The sequence below is a fragment of the Jaculus jaculus genome, chromosome 1 (genome assembly GCF_020740685.1).
Source record: "Jaculus jaculus isolate mJacJac1 chromosome 1, mJacJac1.mat.Y.cur, whole genome shotgun sequence".
NCBI classification, from domain to species: domain Eukaryota; kingdom Metazoa; phylum Chordata; class Mammalia; order Rodentia; family Dipodidae; genus Jaculus; species Jaculus jaculus.
Genome location: NC_059102.1, coordinates 165879964 through 165907341, shown reverse-complemented (window position 1 = coordinate 165907341; position 27378 = coordinate 165879964). Strand labels below are relative to the sequence as shown.

The 27378-nt window shown below is 47.8% G+C and overlaps 2 protein-coding genes and 1 long non-coding RNA gene across 5 annotated transcripts; 1 reads left to right on the top strand and 2 right to left on the bottom strand.

Moving 5' to 3' along the window:
* The first annotated feature begins 7 nt into the window (after positions 1 to 7).
* On the top strand, positions 8 to 2591 carry LOC123459352. Its single transcript, XR_006636239.1, has 2 exons — positions 8 to 581; positions 2381 to 2591. It is a non-coding gene; the product is annotated as an uncharacterized LOC123459352 (long non-coding RNA).
* Positions 740 to 14746, bottom strand: Tut1 (terminal uridylyl transferase 1, U6 snRNA-specific). 3 transcript variants are annotated; one of them, XM_045145487.1, is made up of 10 exons: positions 14621 to 14746; positions 10902 to 11092; positions 7795 to 8110; positions 7381 to 7481; positions 5353 to 5822; positions 2706 to 2815; positions 2457 to 2567; positions 2197 to 2289; positions 1286 to 1893; positions 740 to 1168 (listed from the first exon to the last, which is right to left on the bottom strand). In XM_045145487.1, the coding sequence occupies exons 1-10, from the start codon at positions 14700 to 14702 to the stop codon at positions 779 to 781; spliced, it is 2472 nt and encodes an 823-aa protein (XP_045001422.1). In that variant the 5' UTR covers positions 14703 to 14746; the 3' UTR covers positions 740 to 778. The 3 variants fall into 3 exon arrangements, with proteins under 3 accessions (XP_045001422.1, XP_004656597.2, XP_045001423.1); XM_004656540.3 differs by having other exon boundaries at positions 740 to 1893; XM_045145488.1 differs by lacking the exons at positions 7381 to 7481; positions 7795 to 8110 and having other exon boundaries at positions 740 to 1893.
* Positions 14747 to 16665: 1919 nt separating this feature from the next.
* Mta2 (metastasis associated 1 family member 2) lies at positions 16666 to 26796 on the bottom strand. The gene is made up of 18 exons (XM_004656541.3): positions 26645 to 26796; positions 25968 to 26035; positions 25517 to 25610; positions 22245 to 22362; positions 22052 to 22115; positions 21766 to 21883; positions 21375 to 21477; positions 21090 to 21189; positions 20731 to 20919; positions 20553 to 20627; positions 20374 to 20432; positions 20014 to 20111; positions 19747 to 19886; positions 19118 to 19346; positions 18409 to 18498; positions 17991 to 18109; positions 17735 to 17883; positions 16666 to 17498 (listed from the first exon to the last, which is right to left on the bottom strand). Exons 1-18 carry the CDS (start codon positions 26670 to 26672, stop codon positions 17330 to 17332), a joined length of 2010 nt encoding a protein of 669 aa, XP_004656598.1. The 5' UTR covers positions 26673 to 26796; the 3' UTR covers positions 16666 to 17329.
* Positions 26797 to 27378: the final 582 nt, after the last annotated feature.

The following is a 27378-nucleotide window of genomic DNA, read 5'->3' as shown; positions in this document are numbered from 1 at the left end:
ACACGACAGTTCCGTAACTAGCAACGCTGAAGTGGAAAGTGGGGCGGGGCCCACCGGCCGGAGCGGAAAGGCTAGCGCCTGCGTTCTGCGGCTCGTAACGGCCCTGCCCTCTGGGTAGCGAGCCAATCGGAGTCCGGGTAGGAGGCAGAAAGCTCTGAGGGAGGGGAAAGTGTGTGAACCCCAAAGAACCGCCCCGTTTCGCTACGAGGTAGGAACTTCTTTTGTTCCCGTTCGGGCTTCTCTCTACAGCCAACTGGAACCATCTCCAAAGTAGGTTTGCTCCGACTTAGCCATCTGGCAGCTCGGGGTGCTGTTACTGCGAGGAGGGCACCGTGCCTCGGCCGGGCCCCTTCCCCCGGCTTCAGGAGCGGCTCCGCCTCAGAGGGACTGACAGCCATGTTTACGGGGGAGTCAGGATGATGTACTCGGACCACAAACTTCCAGCTGGTACCACCACTAATAAACCCGAGGCAGCAGGGCAAGAGTGGAGACGTACAAGGTTCTCACAAGTACCACTCACCACGACGTCATTCCAGAACTCGTGGCAGGAGGTGCCTGAGTGGCACTCCCTGCCAATTACGGTAAGGAGGCTGCTGAGGTGAAGACTAAGGAGGACTGTTTTAGGGTCTCAGGCCGCACAGGGTAGAGGCTGTACGAAGGCCTGGGGAGAGGGGGGTGCGCAAGATAAAAATTAGAAAGGTTGCCAGCAAGTGGAGATCAAAGAAAATTGGAGACTGTATTAAACTAGCAGCTTTATTGTCATTTAGGATCTATCGCCTCACTGGAGGAGACTACGAAGTGCTTGTGGGAGGAAAACTTGCAAAAAATGATGGAGATCAGGGAATAAGCCTTGAGAATCCTGGAGCGGGGTCACAGTGAGCGTCTGGTCAGCCAGGGACGCAGATGCCACAAAGGCCAGAAGGGGTTCGGTCCCTAGCCTCTCACCCTTCAGCCCTTTCAGCTCCTGGGTTACCCGAGCCTCCATAGCCAGCCACTCTGCTCCTGTACTGGCACCACCACCACCTCCTTCCCTGACCTGCTGCTGCAGTCGTCTCCGGGCACGCCTTCGCCCCTGCCACACACGGTGCCACAATGCACAGCGCCAGCTTTTTGACAAGGAGGGTGATGCCCCCTTCCCTGTCTCACCCCGAGACTCTTCTTGAGACACCTCAGGTCCTATGGGCCTCCGCTCAGACAGCATATCTGGACACTTTGTGGTCTTTAGGGGCGGCTCTCCTGGTTGCTCAGGGTTCTGCATGGTCCAGTCCTGAGGTGTCTCTCCAACCTCTACAACCATTTCTTCCACCCCATCTTCACTTTGGTCCCCAGCACATCCTTGCTGCTCCTCTTTTCTTTCTTCACAGCTTTTCTGTCCATCCAATTTCAGCCTTTTATTTGTCCCTCCCAGGGGAGACTCCTCAGCCCCATGCCCTTCTGACCGAGGTCTCTTGGTTCCCTGTTCTACATGGCACCCGAGTGCTTCCTTGAACACCTGGACTAGGGCAACAGTGAGCTGTGGGAAGGGAGCAGAGGGTAAGGGGATGGGTGTTGCAGACAGCAAAGAACTAGGAGAGCTGGGCTGCAAAAGTGGGAGCAGCCCCCAGTCCCGACCCCGGGAGGAGCGCTGCTGGTACTGGAGGCTTCGGCAGTAGTTAGCAGCAGCTCGGCAGCAGTTCTGTAGCCGGCCAGCCACTCGGCTAGTCACATTGGCTGCAACATTGTGACTCAGGTCAAAAGGGTCCTGGAGATTCATGGGGCCAAGGCGCAGCCCCTCCCAGACACTTGAGGGCAGGCCTCCTGCCACTGGCAATGCCTTGCCCTCTCGCAGAGATAGCAAGGAGCCACGAAGATCCCAGTTTGAGATGCAGGAGAAGAACTGGGCCAATAGGGAACCTATAGCAAGAGAGATTGGGAAAAGAGAGTCATACATAGAGACCAGAACTATGACCAAGGTGGGTCTTGCATGGGAGCTACTTCCTAAGCAGGATGTAAGGGGCTTCTGAAGCCTCTTTCTTTGTACCCCTAGCCACATCCTTCCCCAGGATGCTGCTGCTTGTCTCCAAGGCATGGTTTCTTCATCTATAAAACAGCAAGCACAATGCTGCTGTGAGAACCATGTTTAGCACACACTGAGTGCATATATGTTACCTGTTCCTGTGCTCATTACTAGGTCTCTACTAGGCTCCCCAGACTCACTGAGGGTCTCCATGTTACTGCTGGGCTCCAGTCTTGAGGCATCCTTGGGGAAACTACAGTCCCAACCATCAACTTCCACCTGCTCCCCCTCACCTATAGAAGTAAAAAAAAGGAATCAGCCTGGAAGCAGAAGACTGGGTAGAAAGGGGTAGAAATGGGGGTGATAACAGAGATCTCATTCCAGGGCAGCTTGGTGTGTCTTAAGTGTGGAGAGGAGAAGGAAGCTGATGAAGTACAGCGTAAAGAATGGTCTGCAGTACCTGCTTTCTGGGTGAGCTGGGCCACAGTGGGCAACACAGGAGGATCCCTGGTCTGAAGGAAATAGATCACGAGCAACGTCAAGGCATAGTTATTGAGAAGTGGGCCACTCCCTGGGAAATAAAAAGTAATTACAATTAAGAAGAGGTATTTCCAAACCTTGGTTCATGTACCCACCTCCCTCTTCTCAAATCCTTGCCTTTGTCCTGATACCAACGTTAGGCCAAGTCTGTCCTGATGTATTTTCTCACCTGACAGCCCTCGACCCTGAGCCCAGCAGCGGAGGGTGTACACAAGGGGCCGGACTCGCCCATCCAGCTCAGAACAGAGACTCAGAAAACGGGAATTATGCAATGCCAGCCTGAGACAAAGGGGAAAGTGTTAGGGCTTTGGGAACCCTTGGCACCTACCACCCCACCAGCTGTCATTCCAGACTTGGGGCCAAAAGAATGTTTCCCAAAGTTTTGCTATAATGCAGTTCTTGTAAGAACATGCAAAAGAATATTAAATAGGGCTAGAGAGATGGCTTAGCAGTTAAGGCATTTCCCTGCAAAGCCTAAGGACCCAGGATCAATTGTCCAGTACACACACATAAGGTAGATGAACAAAGGCGCATGCATCTGGAGTTTGTTTGCAGTGGCTAGAGGCTCTGACATGCCCATATTCATATTCTCTCTCTCTCTCTCTGTCTCTATCTATCTATCTGTGTGTGTGTGTGTGTGTATATATATATATATATATATAATTAATTAATTAATTAATAAGCTGGGCACGGTAGTACATGCCTTCAATTCCAGCACTTAGGAGGCAGAGGTAGGAAAATTGCCGTAAGTTCAAGGCTACCCTGAGACCACATAGTGAATTCCAGGTCAGCCTGGGCTAAAGTGAGACTCTACTTCGAGAAACCAAAATAATAATAATAATAATAATAATAATAATAATAATAACAACAACAACAACAACTAAAACTTTTTAAAGAGAATAGAGCTGGCTCTATTTAAATATTTTATTTTTAGTTATTTGCAAAGAGAGAGAGAGAAAATGGGTGTGCCAGGGTCTCTAGCCACTATAGGCGAACTCCAGATGTATGTACCACTTTGGGCACCTGGCTTTATGTGGATACTCAGGAATTAAACCTGGGTCAGCAGGCATTGAGGCAAGCACCTTAACTGCTGAACCATCTCTCCAACTGGCTTTATTTGGAACATTAGACATGGTTCTGTGATAAGAGTGGTTGCCCAGCAATGGTGAGCCCTGAGTTGGATCATCAGCATCCCCCCCCCCCAAAAAAGGGGGTCAAATGAACCCTAGGTAGCACTACATCCCACATGGTCATCATTTACATTCACCATTCACAGAGCATACTATTATAAGACTGCTCAATAGCCAGGTGTGGTACCCTACCCCATGCCTATAGTCTCAGAATTCAGGGGGTTAAGTAAGAAAGATCAAGAGTTTAACATCAGAAAAAAAAAAAAAAAAAAAAAGGAAAAAAGAAGTTTGGCACCTGCCTGGACTAAATAAGGAGACCTTCTGGTCTGGACTGGATAGATGGCTTAGCAGTTAACGTGCTTGCCTGCAAAGCCAAAGGACATAGGCTCAACTCCCCAGGACCCACATAAGCCAGATGCACAAGGTGTGCCTGCATCTGGAATTAATTTGCTGCAGCTGGAGGCCCTGATGTGCCCATTCTCTATTTGCCTCTTTCTCTCTCTCAAATAAAATAACATTGCGGGGCGGGGGGGGGGGGGAGTTGGAGAGATGGCTTAGCAGTTAAGGCACTTGCCTGCAAAGCCTAAGGACCCAGGTTAAATTCCCCAGAACCCACATAAGCCAAATGCACAAGGTGGAGCATGCATTTGGAGTTCGTTTGCTATGGCTAGAGGCCCTGATGTGCCCATATTCTATTTTCTTCTCTTTCTCAAATAAGAAAAGAGAAACATGGGGGATGGATCATGGTGGCACAATCATTAATTCCAACACTTGGCAAGCAGAGGTAGGAGGACTGTTGTGAGTTCAAGGCCAACCTGGGACTACAGAGTAAGTTCCAGGTCAGCCTGAGCTTGAGTGAGACCATACCTTGAAAGAACATGGGGGAGAGGGACCTGGGGAGATCAGTGGTTGAACATGCTTGCTTGCAAAGCCTGCCAGCACAGGGTTCAATCCTAAGCCATCCACATAAGCTAGATGCAAAAAGTGGCATAAGCCTCGGGTATTCATTTGCAGTGGCAAGAGGCCCTATCATGTGCATGCATACACATACACACATATACAAAGGTGTTGTTTTTTTTTTTTTTTCGAAGAGTTTAGAACCTTTAGCATGCAAAGGAAAAAATATTAGAAATGGGGAAGAAAGGAGAAATAGAGAAAAGCAGATGGAGAAACCTGTTTGCATTTTACTTAACATTTTCCCAATTTATGTAACCACGTCTCTCTTATATTTTACTTTTTTGGTTCTTTCAAAGTAGAGTCTTGTTCTAGCTCAAGCTGGCCTGGACTGGAATTCACTATGTAGTCTCAGGTTGGCCTCAAACTCATGGCAATCCTCTTACCTCTGCCTTCTAAGTGCTGGGATTAAAGGCGTGTGCCACCATGCCAGGCATTTCATTTTTTACATCTCTCTTTTAAATCAGTTAGGTGGCACATGCTGTAATCCCAACACTCAGGAGGCTGAGGCAGAAGGATGGAGAGCTAGATAAAGACTAGCCTAAGCTACACAGTGAGACACTTATCACCGCGCAAAAATATATCCCAAGGAACACATTTAACAGGCATTGAAATGGGAGCCAAACAGGAAAAGGTAAGAGGAAGAAAGGATGGACCAAAGGATAGATTCATTAGGCATAAGAGCTTCCAAGTAAGGGCTCCTTCCTAACCACCCCCCTTCCTCAAAAGTACCGGTTACTGAGTGAGACATCACCATGAAGACCTGAAGGCCGATGGCAGAACTTGACCACAGGACGCCGGGCAGAGGGCACAGTTTGGACTCTGTACACCCCAGGAACACAGCCCCGGAGAATAGATCCCACCAGCTCCAGCATTGCTGCCCCTTCTGGCTTCTCCCCTTTTAGGGCTTCTGCTAATTCCAGGGCCTTCACAACTTCCCCCTCTCCCCTGGCCTCCTGCAGTGGTGATGTTGGAGGTAGGGACTGGGGAGAGGCAACAGTCTCAGAGGCCAAAGCAGAGTCTGGAGTCTGGGGGGCCAGCAAGGAGGAAGGGGTTTCAAAGTCCAGGGTTTCAGAATCCTGGGGAGAAGTTGGAGGCTGTGAATCTGGAGGAGAAGCTGGGGTGCAGGCCAGTGCTTGAGGATCCAGTGGGGAAGCAAGGGCTGAGTCCAGCGATGGAGACTCTGGAGCCTTAGGAGTTGGCTGTGGATAGAAATGAAGGAAATGAATGCCTCTCCTGCTGTCCTCTCACTGAGGGACATCTCTTTCTCAAGTATTGTATGTCAGGCCCTATTCTATGGCTTTGTATAAATCAATTCATTTAATTCTCAGCAATGTTTTGTTTTGTTTTGTTTTGTTTTGTTTTGTTTTGTTTTGTTTTTGAGACAAGGTCTCACTATGTAACCCAAGCTGACCTTAAACTTACAGCAATCCTCTTAAGTGCCAGGATTTACAGATATGTGCCAACCTTAAAATAACTTTTAATTCCATAAAGCAAATGGTATATATTCTGCAAAAATGTCATTGTATAGGGCTAGAGAGATGGCTTAGCAGTTAAGGCATTTGCCTGCAAAGCCAAAGGACCTCGGTTCAATTCCCCAGGACCCACATAAGCCAGATGCACATGGGGGCACATACATCTGGAGTTCATGTACAGTGTCTTGAGGCCCTAACGTGCCCATTCTCTCACACAAATATATATATATATATATATAGACTGGAGGGATGGCTTAGCAGTTAGGGCATTTGCCTGCAAAACCAAAGGATCCAGGTTCAATTCCCCTGGACCCACGTTAGCCAGATGCACAAGGGGGCACACACGTCTGGAGTTCATTTGCAGTGGCTAGAGGCCCTGACACACCCATTTTCTCCCTCTTTCTCTGTCAAATAAATAAATAAATATTTTTTAAATGTCATTGTATGAAAGACAAAGGCAGAGGTAACCCAGCATGAAGCAAAAACACAACAGAATATTGTCAACATCTCTATCACCAATAAAATAAAAACAATTTGGAAGCAGATATAGGAGGAAAACTGTTTGAGGCCACCTTGAGACTACATAATGAATCCCAGGTCAGCCTGGGCTAAAGTGAGACCCTGCCTCAAAAAACCAAAATAAGTAAATAAATGATAAAAATAAATAATAACAAAAGCAAAAGTACATTGTTGTGACAGCTAGCAAAATTAGTGTGTACACCCTATGCTGGGCATGGCAGCGCAGGCCTCTAATCCTAGCACCCAGGAGGTAGAAGCAGGAAGAATCAAGAGCAGGAGTTACAAAGTTAGCCTAAGCTACATAAAGAGTTCAAGAAGAGATGCTATCTCAAAAACACTGAAGTAGCCAGGTGTAGTGTCGCATGCCTTTAATCCTCCCAGAGGTAAGAGGATTGCTGTGAGTTCAAGGCCAGCCTGAGACTACATATAAATTCTAGGTCAGCCTGGACTAGAGTGAGACTCTACTTAGGGGGGAAAAAATAAACTAAACTAAATGTAAAAGCATAATCCCCAAATTACCTTACTGCATATATTTTAATATTTTTCCCAATAAGATTATATAGTTTTAGAATGTTTTATTTTCCTTGTCAGTTAACTCTCATCCTACTTAATAATACTCATCCATATTCATATTTCTATAATTATAATAATCCTTTCAAGTAAGTACTATTATGCCAAATTTATAAATGTGGAACTTAAGCACAAGAGATAATGTTCTTGCCCATAGCCACATTACCATTCTCCAGTCACCACCCTGGTCACTCACCTGGGCTTCTTCCATGTCACCTAAATCCAAGAAGAGGTCAAGATCACAGCCATGAACATCAAAGCTGTTTATGGAAGAGCCAAAAGGATGGACCACACAGCCTATGTGCCAAGCAGAGAACAGAGATCAAAAGGCATTAGGGACTGATTGAGATGGGGAGAGGGTATGATGGAGAATGGAGTTTCAAAGGGGAAAGTGGGGGGAGGGAGGGTATTTTTTATAATTATGGAAGTTGTTAATAAAAATTTGGAAGAAAAAAAAGGCATTAATTAGGGAGGAACAAGAGGAGCAGGAACATACTAGGATAGAGGAAGAAGAGCAACCAAATAAAAAACACCTGCAGTGAGGAAGGACTAAGTCTGCAGGTACCAGGCAGTAAATGACAGTGAGTTCAGGCACAGGGCAGGGACTCACCAGGGAAGAACTCAGTGAAGACTTCCTGCATCAGGGCTACAACAAGGCTCCGAAGTTGCCGCTCGGCCTCAGATAACTCCCTCAGCACCACAAGCTTTACCATTTGTGCCCCTACGTCAGGGGCCTCAGCCAGTGCTTTGGCCAGCTGATGACTATCCAGGGCCACTCCTTTGGGAGACTTGGAGGCTGGGCTCTGAAACTCCTTCTGCTCACGTGGCCGGACACGCAGGCGATGTCTTCCTAGGCTATGCTGGGACTGTGACAAGACAGCCTCTCGAGCACCCATGTCTCCCATCTCCACAATGGCAAACACTCCCTGGCAAACCACACAGAAGTATGAATGACAGTTTTGAAATTAAGAATTCATGAGATTGGAGAGATGGCTTGTTGGGTATGAATTCAAGCATATGTTCTTAGATGAGAACCTGAAGTGGGAATAAACCCACATGTTGGGAGTATTTGCTGTTTTGTAAGAGGAACATGTTTGGACAAGTAATTTTTAAAAATATTTTTATTTATATCTGTAAGTAGAGAGAGGTAGAGAGAAGACAGACATACAGAATGGGTATGCCAGGGTCTCAAGCCACTGAAAACAAATTCCAGATGCCTGTGCCACTTTGTGCATCTAGCTTTATGTGGGTACTGGGGAACTGAACCCAGGTTATTAGGCTTTGTAGCCTTAACCACTATGTCATCTCTTCAGCCTAACAATTTTTTTGTTTGTTTGTTTTGTTTTGGATTTTGAGGCAGGGTCTCACTTTAGCCCAGGCTCACCTGGAATTCACTATTTAGTCTCAGGGTGGCCTCAAACTCATGGCAATCCTCCTCCCTGTGCCTCCCGAGTGCTGGGACTAAAGGTGTGCACCACCATGCCCAGCAGGAGAAGTAGTTTTCTCCCCTCACTTCTATCCCATACATCTTATTCTCATCTCAGACTACCAATGAAAAACTCTCTATTATCTCCTACTCTTCACAATGACTTGATTTAACAGGTTAAAATAAGACTCATCCCTGTGGGCATGGTGACACATGCTTATAATCCAAGCACTTGGAAGGTACAGACAGAAGTTTCATAAGTTCAGGATCATCCTTGGCTACATAGTTTGAGGCCAGCCTGGTATATATGAGTCCCTTTCTCAAAAAAAAAAAAAAAAAAAAAAAAAAACCCTCACCCTCTATCTTCTTCTAGGGTTGACTCTTGACATTAAAAATCCATGCAGGAGTTGAGCATGGTGGCACACACCTTCAATCCCAGCATTCAGGAGGCAAAGGTAGAAAGATTACCAAGAGTTCAAGGCCACCCTGAGACTACACAATGAATTCTAGGTCAGCCTGAGCTAGGGTGAGACCCTACCTCAAAAAACCAAAAAAGAAAAAAAAAAAATGGTGGTTTGATTCAGGTGTCCCCCATAAACTTAGGTGTTCTGAATGCTAGGTTCCCAGCTGATGGATGTCTGGGAATTAACATCTCCTGGAGGAAGTGTATTGTTGGGGGCGGGCTTATGGGTTTTATAGCCAGTTTCCCCATGCCAGTGTTTGGCACACTCTCCTGTTTCTATGGTCCACCTTATGTTGGCCAGGGGGTGATGTCCACCCTCTGCTCATGCCATCGTTTTCCCTGCCATCGTGGAGTTTCCCCTCGAGCCTCCAGATGCATCTGGCTTATGTTGGTCCTGGGGAATCAAACCCAGGTCCTTTGGCTTGGCAGGCAAGTGCCTTAATTGCTAAACCTCTCTCCAGACCACAGGATGGATGGATGGATGGATATATATATATATATACATATATATATATATATATAGAGAGAGAGAGAGAGAGAGAGAAAGAGACAGAGAGAGAGAGAGAGAGAGAGAGAGAGAGAGAGAGAGAGGGTGGGGGGGAGGGAGAGAGAGAGTGTGTTGCAGCCCAGTTCGCATTTCTGGTAGAAATCACCCAAACAAGATCAGCTTCTGGGAAAAAGAGACTTATTTTGGCTTATAGGCTCGAGTGCTGCGATTCCAGACGTGTGCCACCACGCCAGGCTTATACACCCTATCTTCAAGAAGTTTACATCTAGCAATAAGATGGTACCCAGGTTTCTTATTGCTAGATGATCTGGGTGGACTGAATGTTGATTAGGCCATATTTTGTTGAATGTAAAACATTAACAGGAACATCAAAAATATGGCTGATTTGGCATAAAAAGTACAGTCTTTTATGTCCTCCCTCCCTCACTCCCTTCCTCCTTCTCTCTCAAATAAAAATAAACAAACAAGAACAAAAGAAAGTTGGGGCTGAAGAGATGGCTTAGTGGTTAAGTGCTTGCCTATAAAGCCTAAGGACTGCGGTTTGAGGCTCGATTCTCCACGACCCACGTTAGCCAAATGAACAAGGGGGCGCATGAGTTCTTTTGCAGTGGCTGGAACAGCCTGGACTAAGGTGAAACCCTACCTCAAAAAACAAAAACAAAACAAAAAGAACAAAAGGAAAGCACTAATAGTCACTAATTACTCATTTAATTGTCTAATTTCTTCTCTATACTTTAAGTTCTGTGAAAGCAGGGACCACTTCTATACCATTCACTACTCAGAATACAGCTCTAAGTAGTGCTTAGCACAAGATTAGTAGTAAATGAATATTTGATAAGCAAATAAAAGATGAACTTAGGTGAATTCCAGGTCAGCCTGGGCTAGAGTGCAACCCTACCTCGGGAAAAAAAAACATAAACAAATAAATAAAGCTGAACTTAAGTCTTTGACAAGCCCTCTCAACAATTAACTCTCAGGACTGAGTTAAGTGCAATGGAGTGGAGAGTGGGGAGGTGAGAGAAGCTTAGAAAGCTGGGCTACTAAGTTCCCATATTTGGTTGTTTGAAGCAGTGGCCCACTCTAGCCAAGGCTGACCTAGATGGAACTCACTAAGTAGTCCAGGCTAGCCTGGAGCTCCTGGTGGTCCTACCTCAGCCTCTCCTGAGTGCTGGGATTATAGTTCTGAGCCACCATACCCTACTAAATTTTGTGACGTCTACTAAGGGCAAGCCACCAAAACAGGCTATTGGTTTCTTTCTCCTTTCTTTTCATATGTGGCATATCTGATTCACACTTTAACCCTACAATCATTCCTTCTACCTTGTCCTTGTCCATGACAACACTGGCCACAGGGCCAAATGTCTGGAAGTACTCAGAGAGCTGAGCAGAATCCACATCCCTGGGAAAGCCACTGACAAACACACTGCGAAGTCCCTGGGCCTTCCTGGCAGCGCGAAGGTCTACCAGATGCCGGTGCTTCCGCCCTCCCAAGTGAGCTTCGAGGCTGGGTCCTGCAGAGAAAAGTGTGAGAAATAAACATAAACCCAAGGACCCAAGTTCTGTTCCCCAGTGCCCACATAAAGCCATATGCACAAAACGGCGCATATATCTGGCGTTTGATTGCGGCAGCTCGGGAACCTGGTGCACCCATTCTCTCTCTGTCCCTGCTTGCAAATAAGATAAATAAAAATATTTTAAAGAATTATTCCTTGGAGGGATGAGGAGATAGCTTAGTGGTTAAAGGCACTTACTTGCAAAGCCTGATGGCCTAAGTTCAATTCCCTAGCACCCACATATAAGTTGGACACAAAATGGCATGTGTTTGGTATTCAAAGTATCAACAAGAGACCCTGATGCACATAATAAACTCTTCTTTTTTTTTTCTTTTTTTTTTTTTTTTGGTTTTTCCAGGTCTCACTGTAGCCCAGGCTGACCTGGAATTCACTATGGAGTCTCAGGGTAGCCTCGAACTCATGGCAATCCTCCCACCTCTGCCTCCCGAGTGCTGGGATTAAAGGCGTGCGCCAACACACCCGGCAATAAACTCTTCTTAAAAAATTATTCTGGCCTGAGCCAGAGTGAGACCCTACCTCGAAAAACAAAAAAAAACAACAAAAGAAAAAATTCTGGGCTGGAGAGATGGCTTAGTGGTTTAGGAGCTTGCTTGTGAAGCCTAAGGACTCATGTTCAATTCTCCAGGTCCAACGTAAGCCAGACGCACAGTGACGCAAGCACTCAATGTTGTACATGTGTATAAGTCTGGAGTTTAATTGTAGTGACTGGAGGCCCTGGAACGCCTTCCTCTCTCTCTCTCTTTTGCATTAAAGAAAAAGAGAGAGAGAGAGCCTGGAGAGATGGCTTAGCAGTGAAGGTGTTTGCCTGCAAAGCCAAAGGTCCTCAGTTCAATAACCCAGGACCCACATAAGACAGATGCACAAGAGGGCACATGTGTCTGTGGTTCGTTTGCAGTGGCTGGAGGCCCTGGCACGCCCATTCTTTCTCTCCTTCTCTCTGCCTGTCTCTCTCTCTCAAATAAATAAATAAAAATAGTTTCTTTTTTAAAGGCCAGTGTACTGGGCTTGCCTCAAAAAAAAAATATTTTTGGAGGGAGATGGCTCAGTGATTAAAGGTGCTTGATTACAAAGCCTACTGGCCCAGATTCAATTCTCCAACCACCCACATACAACCCGGACTGATAGTTGTTTGCAGCAGCAAGTGACCCTGACGTGCATGTGCAGGCACTAATTTTTTTAAACGTGTGAAAAAAAAATTCAACGTGTGTGATCCTTGTCTCATCTCTCTGCAACCCTAAATTCTTCTGATCCTCCAAAGACACAGGACTGTGACATTTGAGCAAATGACTCCAGATGTATGTCCCACCTTGGGCATCTGGCTTACATGGGTCTTGGGACATGGGAACCGAACCCCGGTCCTTTGGCTTTGCAGGCATGCACCTTAACCGCTAAACCATCTCTCCATCCCAAGTGTGACATTTGAATAAAGGTGCTGGCTCCTTCTACAATTTTTTTTTCCTCAAGGTAGTGTTTCACTCTAGTCTAGGCTGACCTGGAATTCACTATGTTGTCTCAGGATGGCTGTGAACTCATGACAATCCTCCTTCCTCTGCCTCCTGAGTGCTGGGACCAAAAGTGTGCACCACCCACACTCTGCTCACTTTTTTTTTTTTTTTTTTTTTTTTGGTTTTCGAGGTAGGGTCTCACTCTAGCCCAGGCTGACCTGGAATTCACTACGGAGTCTCAGGGTGGCCTCAAACTCACAGTAATCCTCCTACCTCTGCCTCCCAAGTGCTGGGATTAAAGGCATGAGCCACCATGCCCAGCACACTTTTTTTTTAAAACTATACAGTGCATTTTCTAAGTGATTTCCAGGATAAATAGCTACACTGAAGTAGTCCTTAAGTCATCAATAGGCAGTAAGTACAGCAACAACTGCAAAATTTAGAGAAACTAGACAGAAACTAATTCAGTTGAAATCAGGGTCCTAGAAGACCCTCAGGGATCAAATGTAGTTACAATGATCTATCACTTTCTCAGACATAAGATGAAGATGATAATTGTGACTGCTACATAGGTATTACTCATGTATAGCACCTGCAGTCTGGTATATGGTACATCTATCAGTCAGCTGATTGATGTCACTACAATACTTGTGGGGTTAAGCTGGGCATGGTGGCACACGCCTTTAATCCCAGCACTAGGGAGACAGAGGTAGGAGGATCACCATGAGTTCAAGGCCACCCTGAAACTACAGAGTGAACTGCAGGTCAGCCTGACCTAGAGTGAGAACTTACCATGAAAGAAAAATAAACAAGCAATGGAGTGTGGTAGTGCACACCTTTAATCCCAGCAGAGATAGGAGGATCACCGTGAGCGCCAGGCCACTCTAAGACTACATAGTGAAATCCAGATCAGCCTGGACTAGAGTGAAACCCTACCTCGCAAAACAAAACAAACAAAAAAAGTGGACTTTAGGACTAAGGAAATGGCTCAGTCATTAAATGTATTTGCTTGCAAAGCCTGTTGGCCAAGGTTTTATTTCCCAGTACCCATGTAAAATCACATGCATAAAAGTGGCACATGTGTCTGGAGTTTGTTTGCACCTCCAAGAGGCCCTGGCACACCCATCCTCATGCTCTCAAATAAATGATTATTTATTTGCAAGCAGAGAGATAGAGGAGAGAGAGAGGGAATGGACACACCAGGGCCTCTTACCACTGTAAATGAACTCTAGATTCATGCACCACTTGAGCATCTAACTTTACGTGGTAACTGGGTAAATCAAACCCAAGCCGTCAGGCTTTTCAAGGAAATCGTCTTTTACTGATGAGCCATTTCTCCAACCCAAATAAATGATTTTTTTAAAAAGTAGACTTTTGAGATTTCATTGAGACCCTACCCGGTCATATAAGAAAGGACTTTGTCTAGCTTTCCAAATCCATCTTTTTTTTCCGCCCCCCGAGGTAGGGTCTCACTCTAGTCCACGCTGAAGTGGAATTCACTATGTATCCTCAGGCTGGTTTTGAATTCTCAGCGACCCTCCTACCTCTGCCTCCCAAGTGCTGGGATTAAAGGCAAGCGCCCCTACACCCGACCAAATCTGTCTTTTAACTCTTCCTCACTAGTACCTTCTGCTCCATTCATTCATGCACTGTTCCACCTACCCTCGCCTCTGAGGAGGGCCTCTGTAGGAATTTTCGGACTTATTACTGCCCTGTCTGTGATGCCTCATCTCTCCAAACATATCCATGGCGCACAGAAACTGAAGCCTTTGTTCCACCCGAGTCCAGCAGCGAACTAGACACAGTAAATGATGGCCAACGAAGGAAGAAAACAATTATTTTTCCCCGCAGACATTTCAGTATGCGGGAAGGGTGTAAGGTGGTGGGATCTTCCCTACTCTCCAATGTCCTCGGATACACTAAGTGAGAACGGAGGTAGGTGACCCTACCAACTACCCTAAATTTCGCTAGACCCTGAGGAATCCTACAGCCTCCCCCGCCCTCACAAGCCACCGCTTACGGTTGGCTGTAGTAACGCGGCACAGGCAGCAGCGGAAACCCCCACGCGGCAGCGATTCGACATCCGAATCCACCGCCGCCATGGCGACTCTCCCGGACGGACTAACCACAACCACTTCTGCCACCACCGGAACTAACTTCCCCAGGTCGCAACGCGGTATAAAGTCACTTCCGCCTGTGATGCAGGAAGTGATGTAAATCCGCTAATAGAGGCAGCACACTCCTCCGGAAAACAAACTCCTTAGACTGACGGTTCCGCTTTTCAGCTTGTTGTAAGAAACTCCGCCCATCTACGATGCTTATTGGCCTACTGCAAACCAATTGGTGGGCTCTAGCCTATTTCGGCGTTGATTGGCTCAAAGAATCGTGAATATTCATAAGGCAAGTACAAAGCCTGGCGCCTGCTGGCGTCTGGGCTGCCTGGTGACAGCTGGTGGGTCTTCTTGCCAAGTGGTCGCGGGCGGTTTGGTGCTTCCATCACGGGACTGTAGGGGCCTTAGCAGTATCACTGGCAATTTCAAATTTACCTGGCGAATAAAGATGGAGGATGGCCAGTTTCCAATCTTTTAATCTTATGGATTCCAGGGCTGACCCTGACCTCCCACGTGTTCCAGACTGTCTCCCTTCACTGTCAGGTTCTTAAAAACAGGTGCTTTCCAGGCCTCTTGGTAGTCCTGGTAGGGTAGGTCTTCCCACACAAATCACCTTCTGGATTTCACCAGGCCACAGCCAGATCGCTGGAGTTCAGACCAGGCCTGTTGCGTCTGCAGTTGTGGGCTACATGAAGTAGATTGACAAGGCACCTTAGACATTGGTTCTCAAGACAATGAGGAGGAACAGACTATGGTGATATAGCCTAATGAGGGCGTGAGCAGGAAAGTGTTGCTGATACCCCAGACTGTTATAGCTCCTACTGTAGACTCAAGAGTGGTGGCACACGCCTTTAATCCCAGCACTCGAGAAGCAGAGGCAGTAAGATCGCTGTGAGTTTGAGGCCACCCTGAGACTATAGAGTGAATTCCAGGTCAGCCTGTGCTAGTAGAACAAGACCCGACCTCAAAAAAAAGGTGGAAGGAGGGGGCCATGTGGCTCATGCCTTTAATCCCACTTGGAAGGCTGAGGTAGAAGGATCACAGTGAGTTCAAGGTCAGCCTGGACTACAGTGAGACTTTGCCTGGGAGAACAGGGAAAGCAAGAGAATAAGGGTGTTAAGGAGACACTAAAGAAAGGGATCATGAATGGGCTACCAGGTGGGCTTGGCAGTTCCTGCTGTGGTTTATCAGCAACAAGCAGTGAACTGGAGTCAGAAAACTAGGTCTGTGACCCTGTACAAGTCACAACTAGAGGCCCTTCTGTCTGGTGTCCAAGGTAGACTGAACTTGTTCTGTCCTAAGTTCTCAGGCATCATTATTCGAATCTGCCTAAAAAGCAGGAAACAGTACCAACACTCATCTCACTCACGATAGAGGTAGTTGGTCTTGCAGATCCTGATGCAGCGGTCTGTGCCCATACACTTGAGCTTAACTAGCAAGATCCTTCAGTACCATGGTATTCCTCATACCAAGGTGCGCTACATCTTACCCTGGCTGTGATTATTTCCAGAACTGAGAGTAAAAGACAGGAGAGGGCTGAGGATGTAGCTCAGTGATGGCGCATTTCCCTACCTCACACAAGATGCTGGGTTCAATTCTCCAAAATCAAAACAGAAAATGAAGGGGGGTGGCTGAATTGGAAAACAAGAAACATTCTCACATTCTCTTTCTGTGGAAGCCTTACAAAGCCTTGAGTTAATCTGCACCAACATGATACTTGGACTCCAGCCTCACTGGGAGCTGGAGGCAGCTTGATTCCCACAAGGCTAGCTGGCATAGGCTACCTCATACAGGCTGCACGTCTCATAAAGCTGTTCCTAAGACAAGTACCATCTGTACCTCTTTTATTGTCCTTTGTCCTTTATTTTCCCCCTCAAAGTCACTCCCAACACACACACACACACACACACACACACACACACCCACGGCAGAGAACAGCAGAGCCAAGAAGAACTGAAGAAAACAGCTTTTTATTTGTAACTATAAGAACCAATTACAGAATCCAAGGTTAAAAAACAGACAAAAGATCTTTATTTCTGAGAATTGGCATACAAAAGGCAGAAGGGGAAAGGGGAGGGAAGAAAGAGCAAGCATGGGGGGGTAGGTGCCAGCTAAGGGGCCTCAAACTCCAATTAGGAAAGTCCGGACACCGGACAGTAAGAGAAACCCCCAATTAGAAAAAAAAAGAAAGAAAGAAAAAAAAAAAAAAAAGACAGACAGACATGGCAGTGCACACCCCCCTCCCCCAGCCAGGTACTACCACCAGGTACAACCTGTTTACTCTTCCCCTCCCCTGTCCCTTTCACAAAGGGAGGCAAAATTTTTAAAAAATTAAAAAACCCTCCCCCCTAATCTGTCCAAGACAACTGTGGGTCCTACCCCCTAACCAGGCTAGGTGCCCACAAGGGCCATCCTGAAGGCTATCCTCCATCACAAGCATGGAGGAGCACAAGAGGGAAAGTCACTGAGGCAGTGATACCAGAGGGTGCCCAACCCTCCAGGGACACACTAGCTCCAGTGCTCCCTCATTCCTTATTCCCTTTGATACTACAGGGAGGTTCGAGTGCCCTGGGCACCCATCCTCTACCTCTCAGTCCACCTCCCTTTCCCTCAGATGCTCAATCCTCCAGAACAATAGGCTCATTGGTGCTGGCAGGATGTGAAGGTGGTGCAGGCAGAGGAACTGGGGGCCGTACTGCGATCAGCGTTGGCTTCACCTTTAGGGACAAGTTGGGCCTTCGGGCAGCTCGCCGCATTTCCAGGTGGGTTAGAGCCTTCCGTAGAGCCCTAGCCAGAAAACCAGACAGGAATGGAATAGGCTTAAGAGAATGAAGAGACTCTCAGGTAAAACTTACATTCCACTCTCCAGTTCTGTCTTCCTTCTGACCTATTCTTTTCTGGTACCCCCATTCTTTTCTGCATCATTTTCCTGGAGCTAGTCTGCTCAGATACTTCTATTTCCCACACACCCACCAACTTGGTTGTCAGCCTATCATCCTGCCCATGGTGGACTCCCTCCCTACCTGGTGTCTTTTGTGGCTACAAATACCACAGGATTGGGGGCATCAGCTGGGTTTAATTTCTGACGTTTGGCTGCTGGTTGTGAGCTTGAGCGAATCCCTGAGGCCAGAGGCCTTCCATTGGCAGAGAAGGGGAGCCCTGCCCCTGCCATCTGGAAAAGGATGGGGCAACATAAGGGAGCTGCTCCCCAACTCCCATACTCCTCTCAGAAACAAAAGCCCACCCAATTCAGCTTGCTCTATCCCACTGTCAACTCACAGTCTCATAGGCCCGTTTCACCATAATGCCCCCCAGGCCCCTGTTCTGGGTCAGCTGATTTCTGTTGATCGGTGTCTTGGTACCCCGAGGTGTTTTTGGTTTCAGAGGTGCCTGGGCCACTGCCAAAAAAAAAAAAAAAGAGAACTTTCACATCTTCTCTTCAATATGTACTTTCCCTTTCCCTTTTTCACCTTCTTGGGACAGCAGTTTATATGGGAACCCTCAAAAGCAGAAATGTTGAGTACATCATCATCAAATCATATCAGAGCCTATGAAAAACCTGGAGCTGGGGATGTAGCTCAGTGGTAAAGCTATAGCCTAGCACATATGAGATCCTAGACTTGATCCCCAGCACCACAAAAATAAATAAATAAAACTACCCTAACTGGTTCCCCATTTCTGTCTCCCCATCCCATACCTAGATCTTTGACAATAGTTGCCAGAGGCAGCCGCACCAGAGGGTGGATCTTTAGTGGAGTCTTGGCAGCCTTAGGAAGTCGAATGGAGCCTAGAGTGAAGGCAAAAGCTTCTGGTTACTTTGGTTGGGTTGTTTTGGATTTTTTTTTTTTCTTTCCCCAAGGTAGGGTCTTTCTCTAGCCCAGGTTAACCTGGAATTCACTATGTATTCTCAGGGTGACCTCAAACTCTCGGCAATCCTCCTACCTCTGCCTCCCGTGTACTAGGATTAAAGGCATGTGCCGTCATGCCTGGCGCTTTTTTTTTTTTTTTTTTTTTTTTTTTGTTGTTGTTGTTAGGGCTTTGCTATGTAGCCCTGGCTGGCCTGCAGCTGTTCTAGAACTTACTATGATCCTCCTGACCCTCTCCCCAGTGCTACAAATGTAACCATGTGCCATCACATCCATCTTCTTTATGAAAGTATCTATGTAGTCCAGGCTAGCCTCAAAATTACAATGATCATCCTTCCTCAACCTCCTAAATGCTGGAATTACAGGCCTGTAAACCACTACATCCAGCAGATGAGTTTTTGAAGGAGCTCTTCTAGGGCCAAGTCATGTCTAATCTAATAAAAATCTCCGTGATTACTATCCCTACTGCCACTAAGCATCTGTAAAGACTGGCAGAGCAACCTTGAACCCCATCACCACCCCCATCACTACTATTCTTACACTCTGCCTTGATGGCATTGGCATTGATAGGGGCATAGGGCCGTCGGGCAGCCCTCCTCGGCTGTAACAGGTCCCTGCACATCCGTCTGGCAAGACGGGTCAGCTTTGTGGTCTGGAGCAGGAAAGTTTGCCTGTTCTTAGCCAAGAGCTTGGCCCGGTTAGCACTGGTTGTATAGGGAGAGAGACTCTGGGCTTCGGGTCTGGATAAATGACCTCTTGAGTGTGTCTCCTAGAAGAAGGGCATAGAGAAAAGAGAAATTGCAGATCAGCACTGAGGATCTCTTATACTTTATTTCTGCCTTCTTTCCTTCCTTCTTCCCTTCCTCCCCCCTTCCTTTGAGAAAGGGGAGAGAGTGTATATGAATGGGTACAGCAGGCTTCTAGCCGCTGCAAACAAACTCGACACATGCGCCACCATTTGCATCTAGTTTACTTGGGTACTAGGGAACTGGAGTCCTTAGGTTTCAAACTGCCTGATTTCCTTATCTGACACCTCGACCTACCTGGTAACCCAACACTAAGCACTCCCTACCCATCTAACCATCTCCATGGAAAAAACTAGTGGCCTTTGCCTAAAGCTCACAATATATTCACTGCACTATCCTATTCATCCACCCAGTGACTCTTACTGTGGTGCCCCGAGCAGCCCCTTCAAGCTGGGTCGGGGTCTTCAGCCCCCCGTACTTCTTCCAGTAGATCCAACAGGAAGCACAAAGGCGGCACTGCATGTTGGGTGGGCCCCAGGCATACCACTGGGCAGACTGTGTGGCTGTAAGAGCGTTGAGAGAAGGTAGGAGGTTGTTGGCAGGAAACTTGCCACCTGAGCCCTCACATTTCTGAGCCAGAAGGGTCTCCCATTCCCCCACAACCCTGTCCCTCCCCTCCCTGTAACTTACTGTGGCAGCTCTCACAAGTCAAGCCCTTCTGGAATCCAGCCCCATTCATGCCAGGCTTTGAACCCACAGAAATGATCTGGTTAGGATTTGGCTTAGTGCTAATGAAGGGGGCAAGAGAAAAAACCGGAAACTGGTCAACAAAAGAACTTATTTACACCTGTGTCTGTCTCTGTCTTTTGGAGTACAGGGGATTGAACAGAGAGAGGGTTTGTGCATGCAAAGCATGTGCCTACTACTGAGATACACTCCAACCCCCATCTTGACAGTCTGACTGTACTTTCAACCCATTCCCAACCACTAAGGGAAGTAGAAGCAGGGGAGAGGAGAAGCATACTCATCTCCCCTCTCAGCCACACTTACTAGGTGGGGATGTAGACCTGTTTCAGTTTGCTATCTGCTTCTGCAGCTTTCAATCTTTTCTGCAAGAAGGAAAAAAGAGAAAAAAGAATTAGAGATCTGAACAGGGAAGACATCATCACACCCAAAGGGAAGAGATGAGCAGGTAGCCACTGGTCCAACCTTCCTGGCCCTGACCTTACCTGCTGAATATACCGGTCTGTGGTTTTCCACATGTAATAAAACTGGACTATGCTTGCAAGTGATTTCCAGGGTAGCTACAGAGGGTAGAGGGAAGAAATAAGTTGGCATCTGTCTCAAAGTCATGGTTCCTTGAGCTGTCAATCTTTCCTTCCACCCCTTCTAGCCTGATTCACTTACAAAATCCTGGCGAATATCATTGAAATCCTTCCCGTATTTCTCTAAGGCCTCTTCAAATAGCATGGCCTCAGAAGCAGACCATTCCTCCATCTCATCCCGACACAGCACTGGACCACCCTGAGGTACCAGGGTCGACATGGCCTTTGCCAGGTCATAGCCATTCCTTTGCAATGTGTCCATGGCATGAAACTACCAAAAGAATGGAAAGTAAGACTGAGAACCTGAGTTCTTAGCACCACTAGGCTGCTCTTTAATGAAACACTCCTACTTTCCTCCAAGACACCATCCTCCCCTGCCCTCAGGCTCTGCAAGTCCCAGAAAAGCCCAGCCTGCTCAACTACCCACCAACGTGTGCTCACCAGGGTGATGTCTCGGGAGGCAGCAGCTGCACTCATGTGCAGGCTTGGCTGCCGAATGGAGCTGCTACAATCTAGGGCTCTTGCAAAGGTGCCCACAGCTCTAAGAGAAAGGAGGAGAAGTCAAAAAGGAAAGAAGTCTAAGCAGCCTTAGCAAGTGAGGAAGAGAAAGATGCAAAACCATCCATGGCAAAAAGACAAATACAGCCCACCGCTAAGAATGGGTGGGACTCATATAACTCTGTCCATACCTCCCCAGCCCATATTCCTCATCCACCCACCCCTCACCGGGCCACCACGAGAAACTGATCAATCTGCCGGTCTGTGAGAGGGTTGTCTGGATCCCAGACCTTCATTTCCATCTTCTGTTGGTTGCGATTGTCTGATTCTCCTGGGGAACCAAGGAGTAATATCATTAGGGAGAGGGAAATAATTGGCATCTCCTTTTCTCTGCTTTGGGTTCTGTTAACCACATCACCTTTCAGAATCCCCCCTCTCCCCACTGTGCCTATTTGCCTCTTTGGGATTCCTACAGCTCTATTCTGTCAGGGTCACATCAAAAAACCTGGCAGAGCACACTGCACACCTCAGGGCATGCCATTCATGCAAGTGAACCATCTGCATGCTCCTAGGAGTCAGATAACCCAGTAACCATACAGCCCTTCCTATTCTTACTTACCCTCTGCCAGGCGATCTGGGATCTCAGCTTGGTATTTGCAACCAACTCTGATCTCCCCTTGATCAGCTAGAAGTGTCTTTTGCACAGGGTCAAACACCAGTGAGTAAAAGAAGCAGTCCTGGAGATGCAGAGAGAGATGAGTGAGACAACTGCATGTAGGGGGGTGCAGTTGGGTGGGCCCCGAGTTTTCCAGATAGGCAGTCATCCCTTCACCTCCTCACTCTCCTTCTTTTCTCCTACTAGGAGAAATAACCCCTCTATCCCTCTTCTCCCAATACACACTCACCTCCTTTTCCAGGTACTGGCTCAGAATATCTGTCTCATTCAAGAGTGTCACACTGCATTTCCCTCTATGGGAGACAGACCAGACATACTCAAGTTAGCTCTTCATTCCCTCTCCACAGCATCTTCAGTACACCACCCCTTCTCTCCTTCGAAACATGTGATTGCAGGCCACACTGGCCCTGAATGTCCTATACCTTATGTGGGTAGCTGGTAATGATTCAAACTGCCGAGAGAGAAAAAGCTCACGGTGCTTGAGCTGATGTCTCTGCTGCTCCGACACTCCTGGCTGCTTTGATTCCTCCTCAAACTCCCCTAGGGTGTTAAGGAGGAAGGAGCCAAGTCAGAAGTTAATCCAGACGGCAGGCACCTTGGAACTGCTAACCCAGAGATAATATTTCCTACCTCAGCATCTCACCCTTACCCACCAACTTTCCTCCTTCACCTTATACCTCATTATGGATGCTCACAATTCTGTCATAAATGCTGCTAAGGGTATCATGGAAATACAGCCCAAACACAACTTACACACCACCCAGAAAGCAGAAATAGTCGTGTAGTGGCACACGACTTTAATCCCAGAGGTAGACAGAAGTAGGTGGATCGCCGTGAGTTCGGGGCCATCCTGAGACTATATAGTCAATTCCAGAGTGAAACCCTACCTCAAACCCCCCCTGCAAAAAAAAAAAAAAAAAAAAAGCATAAATAATGCACATCACACACTTAGCTCTTTCTTGCTAAATCAGGAATCCAGTAGAATAAAAGGATATGACACAAGGTTGTATTTACCAGTTCTCCTTTTCAGAATTCCAGAGACTGCTCTAAAACACCACATGCAACCCTGACTATCCCTTCCTTTCTACCTGGCTAGTAATTTGTTGGGACATCAAGGACAGTGCCTCTCAAGCCAGTGCCAACAACTTCCTCCCCAAGAAGCTACATCTTGCCCTGAAACCCTGTTGCAAAGAAAGGGTTAAGATGGCAGAGAGCCAACCAAAGCAGTAGGGGGCAGTTTAAAAGCATAGAAAAATGAAGTTATGAAATTTGCAGAAAAATGGATGGATCTGGAAAGGATTATAATAAGTGAAGTAACCCAGGCCCAGAAAGCCAAGCGCCGCATGTTCTCCCTCATATGTGGATCCTAGCTACAGGTGATTGGGCTTCTGCGTGAGAAGGAAAAAAACTCAGTAGCAGAGGCCAGAAAGTTAAAAAGGAGATATAAAGGGAAGAGAAAGGAAGGGAGGAGGCTACTTAATAGGTCGGTATTGTATATATGTAATTACAATGATTGAGATGAGGAGGGGATATGATGGAGAATGAAATTTCAAAGGGGAAAGTGGAGGGAGAAGGGAGGATATTACCATGGGATATTTTTTATAATCATGGAAAATGTTAATAAAAATTGAGAAAAAAAAAAGAATAAAGTCACCTGTCAAAGAGATGAGGTGAAGAAAATAAAAAGTCACACTGAAAAAAAAAATGCATAGGTTAAAAAAAAAGGCATAGGTCCACACTCTCTGGTGCATTGTCCCCAATCTCAGGGAGGAAGGGTGGGTGGTTAGGCAGGTGGGTGTGTCTCCGCCCCTCCTTAATGGGCTCTTGGAAACCCAGGACTCAAGACAGGGGACCACACCCCTTGCCCCTTCTGATTGGACAACGCCAAGGTCAGTCCTTGCCAGATGGAACAGGAAACCCCAAAGGGCCAGGGAGCTTGGTAGGTCCAGCTCCTCATTAACCTCTTCAGGACCAACGCCTGAAAAATGAAAATTTAGTCAAGAGGAACAGAAGGAAGAAGAAAATCAAAGCAGAAAAACAACAACAGCTAATTTCCCTAGCTAAAGAAAAACTTTAAAGTAAATGAAGAGCTGGACGTGGTGGTGGTGCGCGCCTTTAATCCCTGCACTTGGGAGGCAGAGGTAAGAGGATGACAGTGAGTTGGAGGCCACCCTGAGACTACATAGTGAATTCCAGGTCAGCCTGGACTAGAGTGAAACCCTACCTGGGGGGGGAGGGGGGAAGAAATGAAGACAAAAAGATATTGGAAAGTGGGAGAGATTAAAAAAAAGTGCTGGTTGTTTACAATCATGGATGTTAATAAAAAATAATTACGGGGCTGGAGAGATGGCTTAGCGGTTAAGCGCTTTCCTGTGAAGCCTAAGGACTCCAGTTTGAGGCTCGGTTCCCCAGGTCCCACGTTAGCCAGATGCACAAGGGGCGCACGCGTCTGGAGTTCGTTTGCAGAGGCTGGAAGCCTGGGCACGCCCATTCTCTCTCTTTCCCTGTCTTTCTCTCTGTGTCTGTCACTCTCAAATAAATAAATTTAAAAAAATAAAAATAAATAAATAAATAAATAAATAAATAATTAGGGCTGAAGAGATGACTTAGCAGTTAAGAGCTTGCCTGTGAAGCCTAAGAACCCTGGTTCGAGGCTCGAATCCCCAGAACCCACATTAGCCAGATGCACAAGGGGGTGCATATTCATTCTTTCTCTCTATCCATCTGCCTCTTTCTCTGTCACTCTCAACTAAATAAATAAAAAGGAATAAAAAATTCAAAAAAACTAATAATAAAAAAGTAAAGACCATTAAAAAAAAGTGCTACGTGTGATGGTTCACACCCTTAATCCAAGCACTCGTTTTTAATTCCAGTACTGGGGAAGATCACAATGAAACCAGCCTAGGCTAAAGTGAGACTGCTGAAAAAAGAATGAAAAGGGCACCTGGTAAGGTGGCACCCGCCTTTAATCCAAGCACTCACGAGGCGGAGGTAGGAGGAGGGCTGCTGTGAGTTCAAAGCCAGTCTGGGACCACAGACTGAGTTCCAAGCCAGCCTGGGTTACAGTGAGACCTTATTTGGAGGGGGGGGGCCACGACACAGACCAAAATACACAGGCGTGGTGGTGCACGCCTTTAATCCCAGCACTTGGGAGGCAGAGGTAGGAGGATCACCATGAAGTTCAAGGCCACCCTGAGAGGCTACATAATGAATTCCAGGTCAGCCTAAGCTAGAATGACACCCTACCTCAAAAAAAAAAAAAAAAAAAAACAGGTGGCCAAGAAAACTTTCCTACCATCCCCTAGCTCCTGCTGTCTCCCTTCAATGTATCCTCACCATCTTGTGATTACAAAAATCAGCCTGATTCCCTGTTATCCAGGATTTTCCAAACCGTATGTTCCTCTTCACCTGGACCTTCACCCATTGTCCCAATGTACTCCAAACTGTCAACAAATGCCTGGAGTCTCTAAAGCTTTTCTTACACACAGAAACCATAATCTGCCTTCCTTATCATGGTCTCTGCACCCCGCTTCCAGCCTAACGTGTAAAAACAGGCCGCCTTCTGCAGACCAGGCACTTCCAGCTCTGAAACTCACACCCTGTCTGGGGCATGCTACTAGGGGAACACCTGCAGGAACATGCCCAGGCCTCGGATCACAAGGAACAGGAGAAAGGGGGAAATGAAGACACTCACTGGCATTACTATCCGCCAGGCTGTTGAGGCTGCTAGATATGTCCCTTCGCCGGAAAAGACAGACCACCTTTGCTTCCACGTTTCCATTTGCAGTCTAAGAGGGAGAAAAATGTGATAAGGAAAATTGGTGGTTTGAAAGCGGAGATGAGATACACAGAGACTAACAGTCAATAATCTGTAAGGGACTCAAGTACAAGAGAAAAAAAATGCCAGTAACGACTTACATTCAAGAACAGAATTCCAAATCCTTTTTTTTTTTTAACCTCGTGACAACGGTGAAGTTATCCTCCTAAGCTCTTTAAAGCCTAAACTACTATATACAATGAATGAATGAATGAATGAATGAATGCAGGAATATTCAGGCCAATAAATAGGCTCCTCACACAGTGTCCTCCCGCCTTAAAGATGCAGGGTAAAAAAAGAGACCACTAGTGCATTCTCCTCCACTTACCTTGTTGAGCTCCTCAATCCGTCTAACCAGGTAAGGATTGCTGGAAGAGTTCTCAAAATAGACATAATCTGTAGGAGGGGAGGGAGAACCGGGAAGAGGTCAGAGATGAGGGAGCCCCGAGCACCGAGAGTGGGCCTGAGTGGACTAAAAGGAGATAGGGTTCTAAATAAAGACACTGAGACCTGGAAGTGTTGAAACAAGAAAATAGGAGTTACTCCCACCCCTAGCTCTAAAGCTAGATTTTCATTCAAAAGTGAGCACACGGGATGAGAAGCAAGGGTTCCTGTGCTAGGACCTCCACAACTCTGCGATGGAGTTGCACCCTTGTGTCAAAAAAGCGAGCTAATTGTCCGCGCTAACTCAGGGCCCTCACCATCGTGAACCGAGAGAGACGCACAAAACAAGGGAGAGGACACTGCGCGGCCGGGCTTCGGCCCCTGCGCCGCGGCTGCCTGGCCGGCCCCGGACCCGGAGACAGTTCTCGGGCTGCCGTCGGGGATGCCCGCGAGCCACTCGGGGCGATTCGGCGCCGGGCAGCGTCGCCGTCGCGGTACCCTGGCTCTCCGGTTCCGGTTCCGGTCGGCGCTCCGGGCCAGACGCGGCTCCCCCCCGCCGCGCCGCCGAGTACGGAGCCTACTCAGTCCCGACCCCCAACCTCTTCCGCCCCGGATACTCACCTCCCACCCGGTACATGTTGGCCGCCATGGTCGTTCCCGCCGCCGCCTCCGGCCGCACAAAGAGGTCCGGGAGGCTGGCGGAGACAGAGCTCTGCCGGAGGCAAAGCCCCCAGCGCCGGGCGGGCGCTTCGCGGGGTTCTCGATGGGGCCCGCGCAGCCAGCACCTCCGCCACCTCAGCCGTCGCGGCTCATCCCGGCCCGCGCGGTCGCCGCCGCTGCTACCGCCGCACGCCGGGGGACGCCGAGGCCGGCGCCAGTCTGCTCGGCTTCTTCCGGAACGAGCTCGGTTCCTGTAGGACCGCGGGAAGGTTCCGGCTCTCCACACCCTAGCGGAGCCGCACCACACGTCGTGCGCTGCCCGGCAGGGGGAAAGCCTGCCCTGCCGGAGTCCCGGCTCGCCTCCTTCCGGAACACCTTCGGCTGATCCGGAGAACAAGGCCCGGCGCTCGGCTCAGGTCGGAGAGCAAGACCCCGCAGATCGGCCACTTCCGGAAGAAGTTCGGCTTCTTTCGATCAGCCGCGGCCGCGCGCTCGGCTATTTCCGTCGTACCTCGGCCACTCCCCCGAGGGCGGGAGTAGGGCAGGATTTAACTCTGCGCTCAGGCGTCCCGGCAGCTGCGACTGTGACTGAGACCGCGCGCTCCTCGGGATTATTTGCAAGCAGCTTTGCCTGTTATTTGCATCTTTGGTCTGTGCTCTGCTCATCATTTCCGCCCTCCACTTTCTTCCTTCAT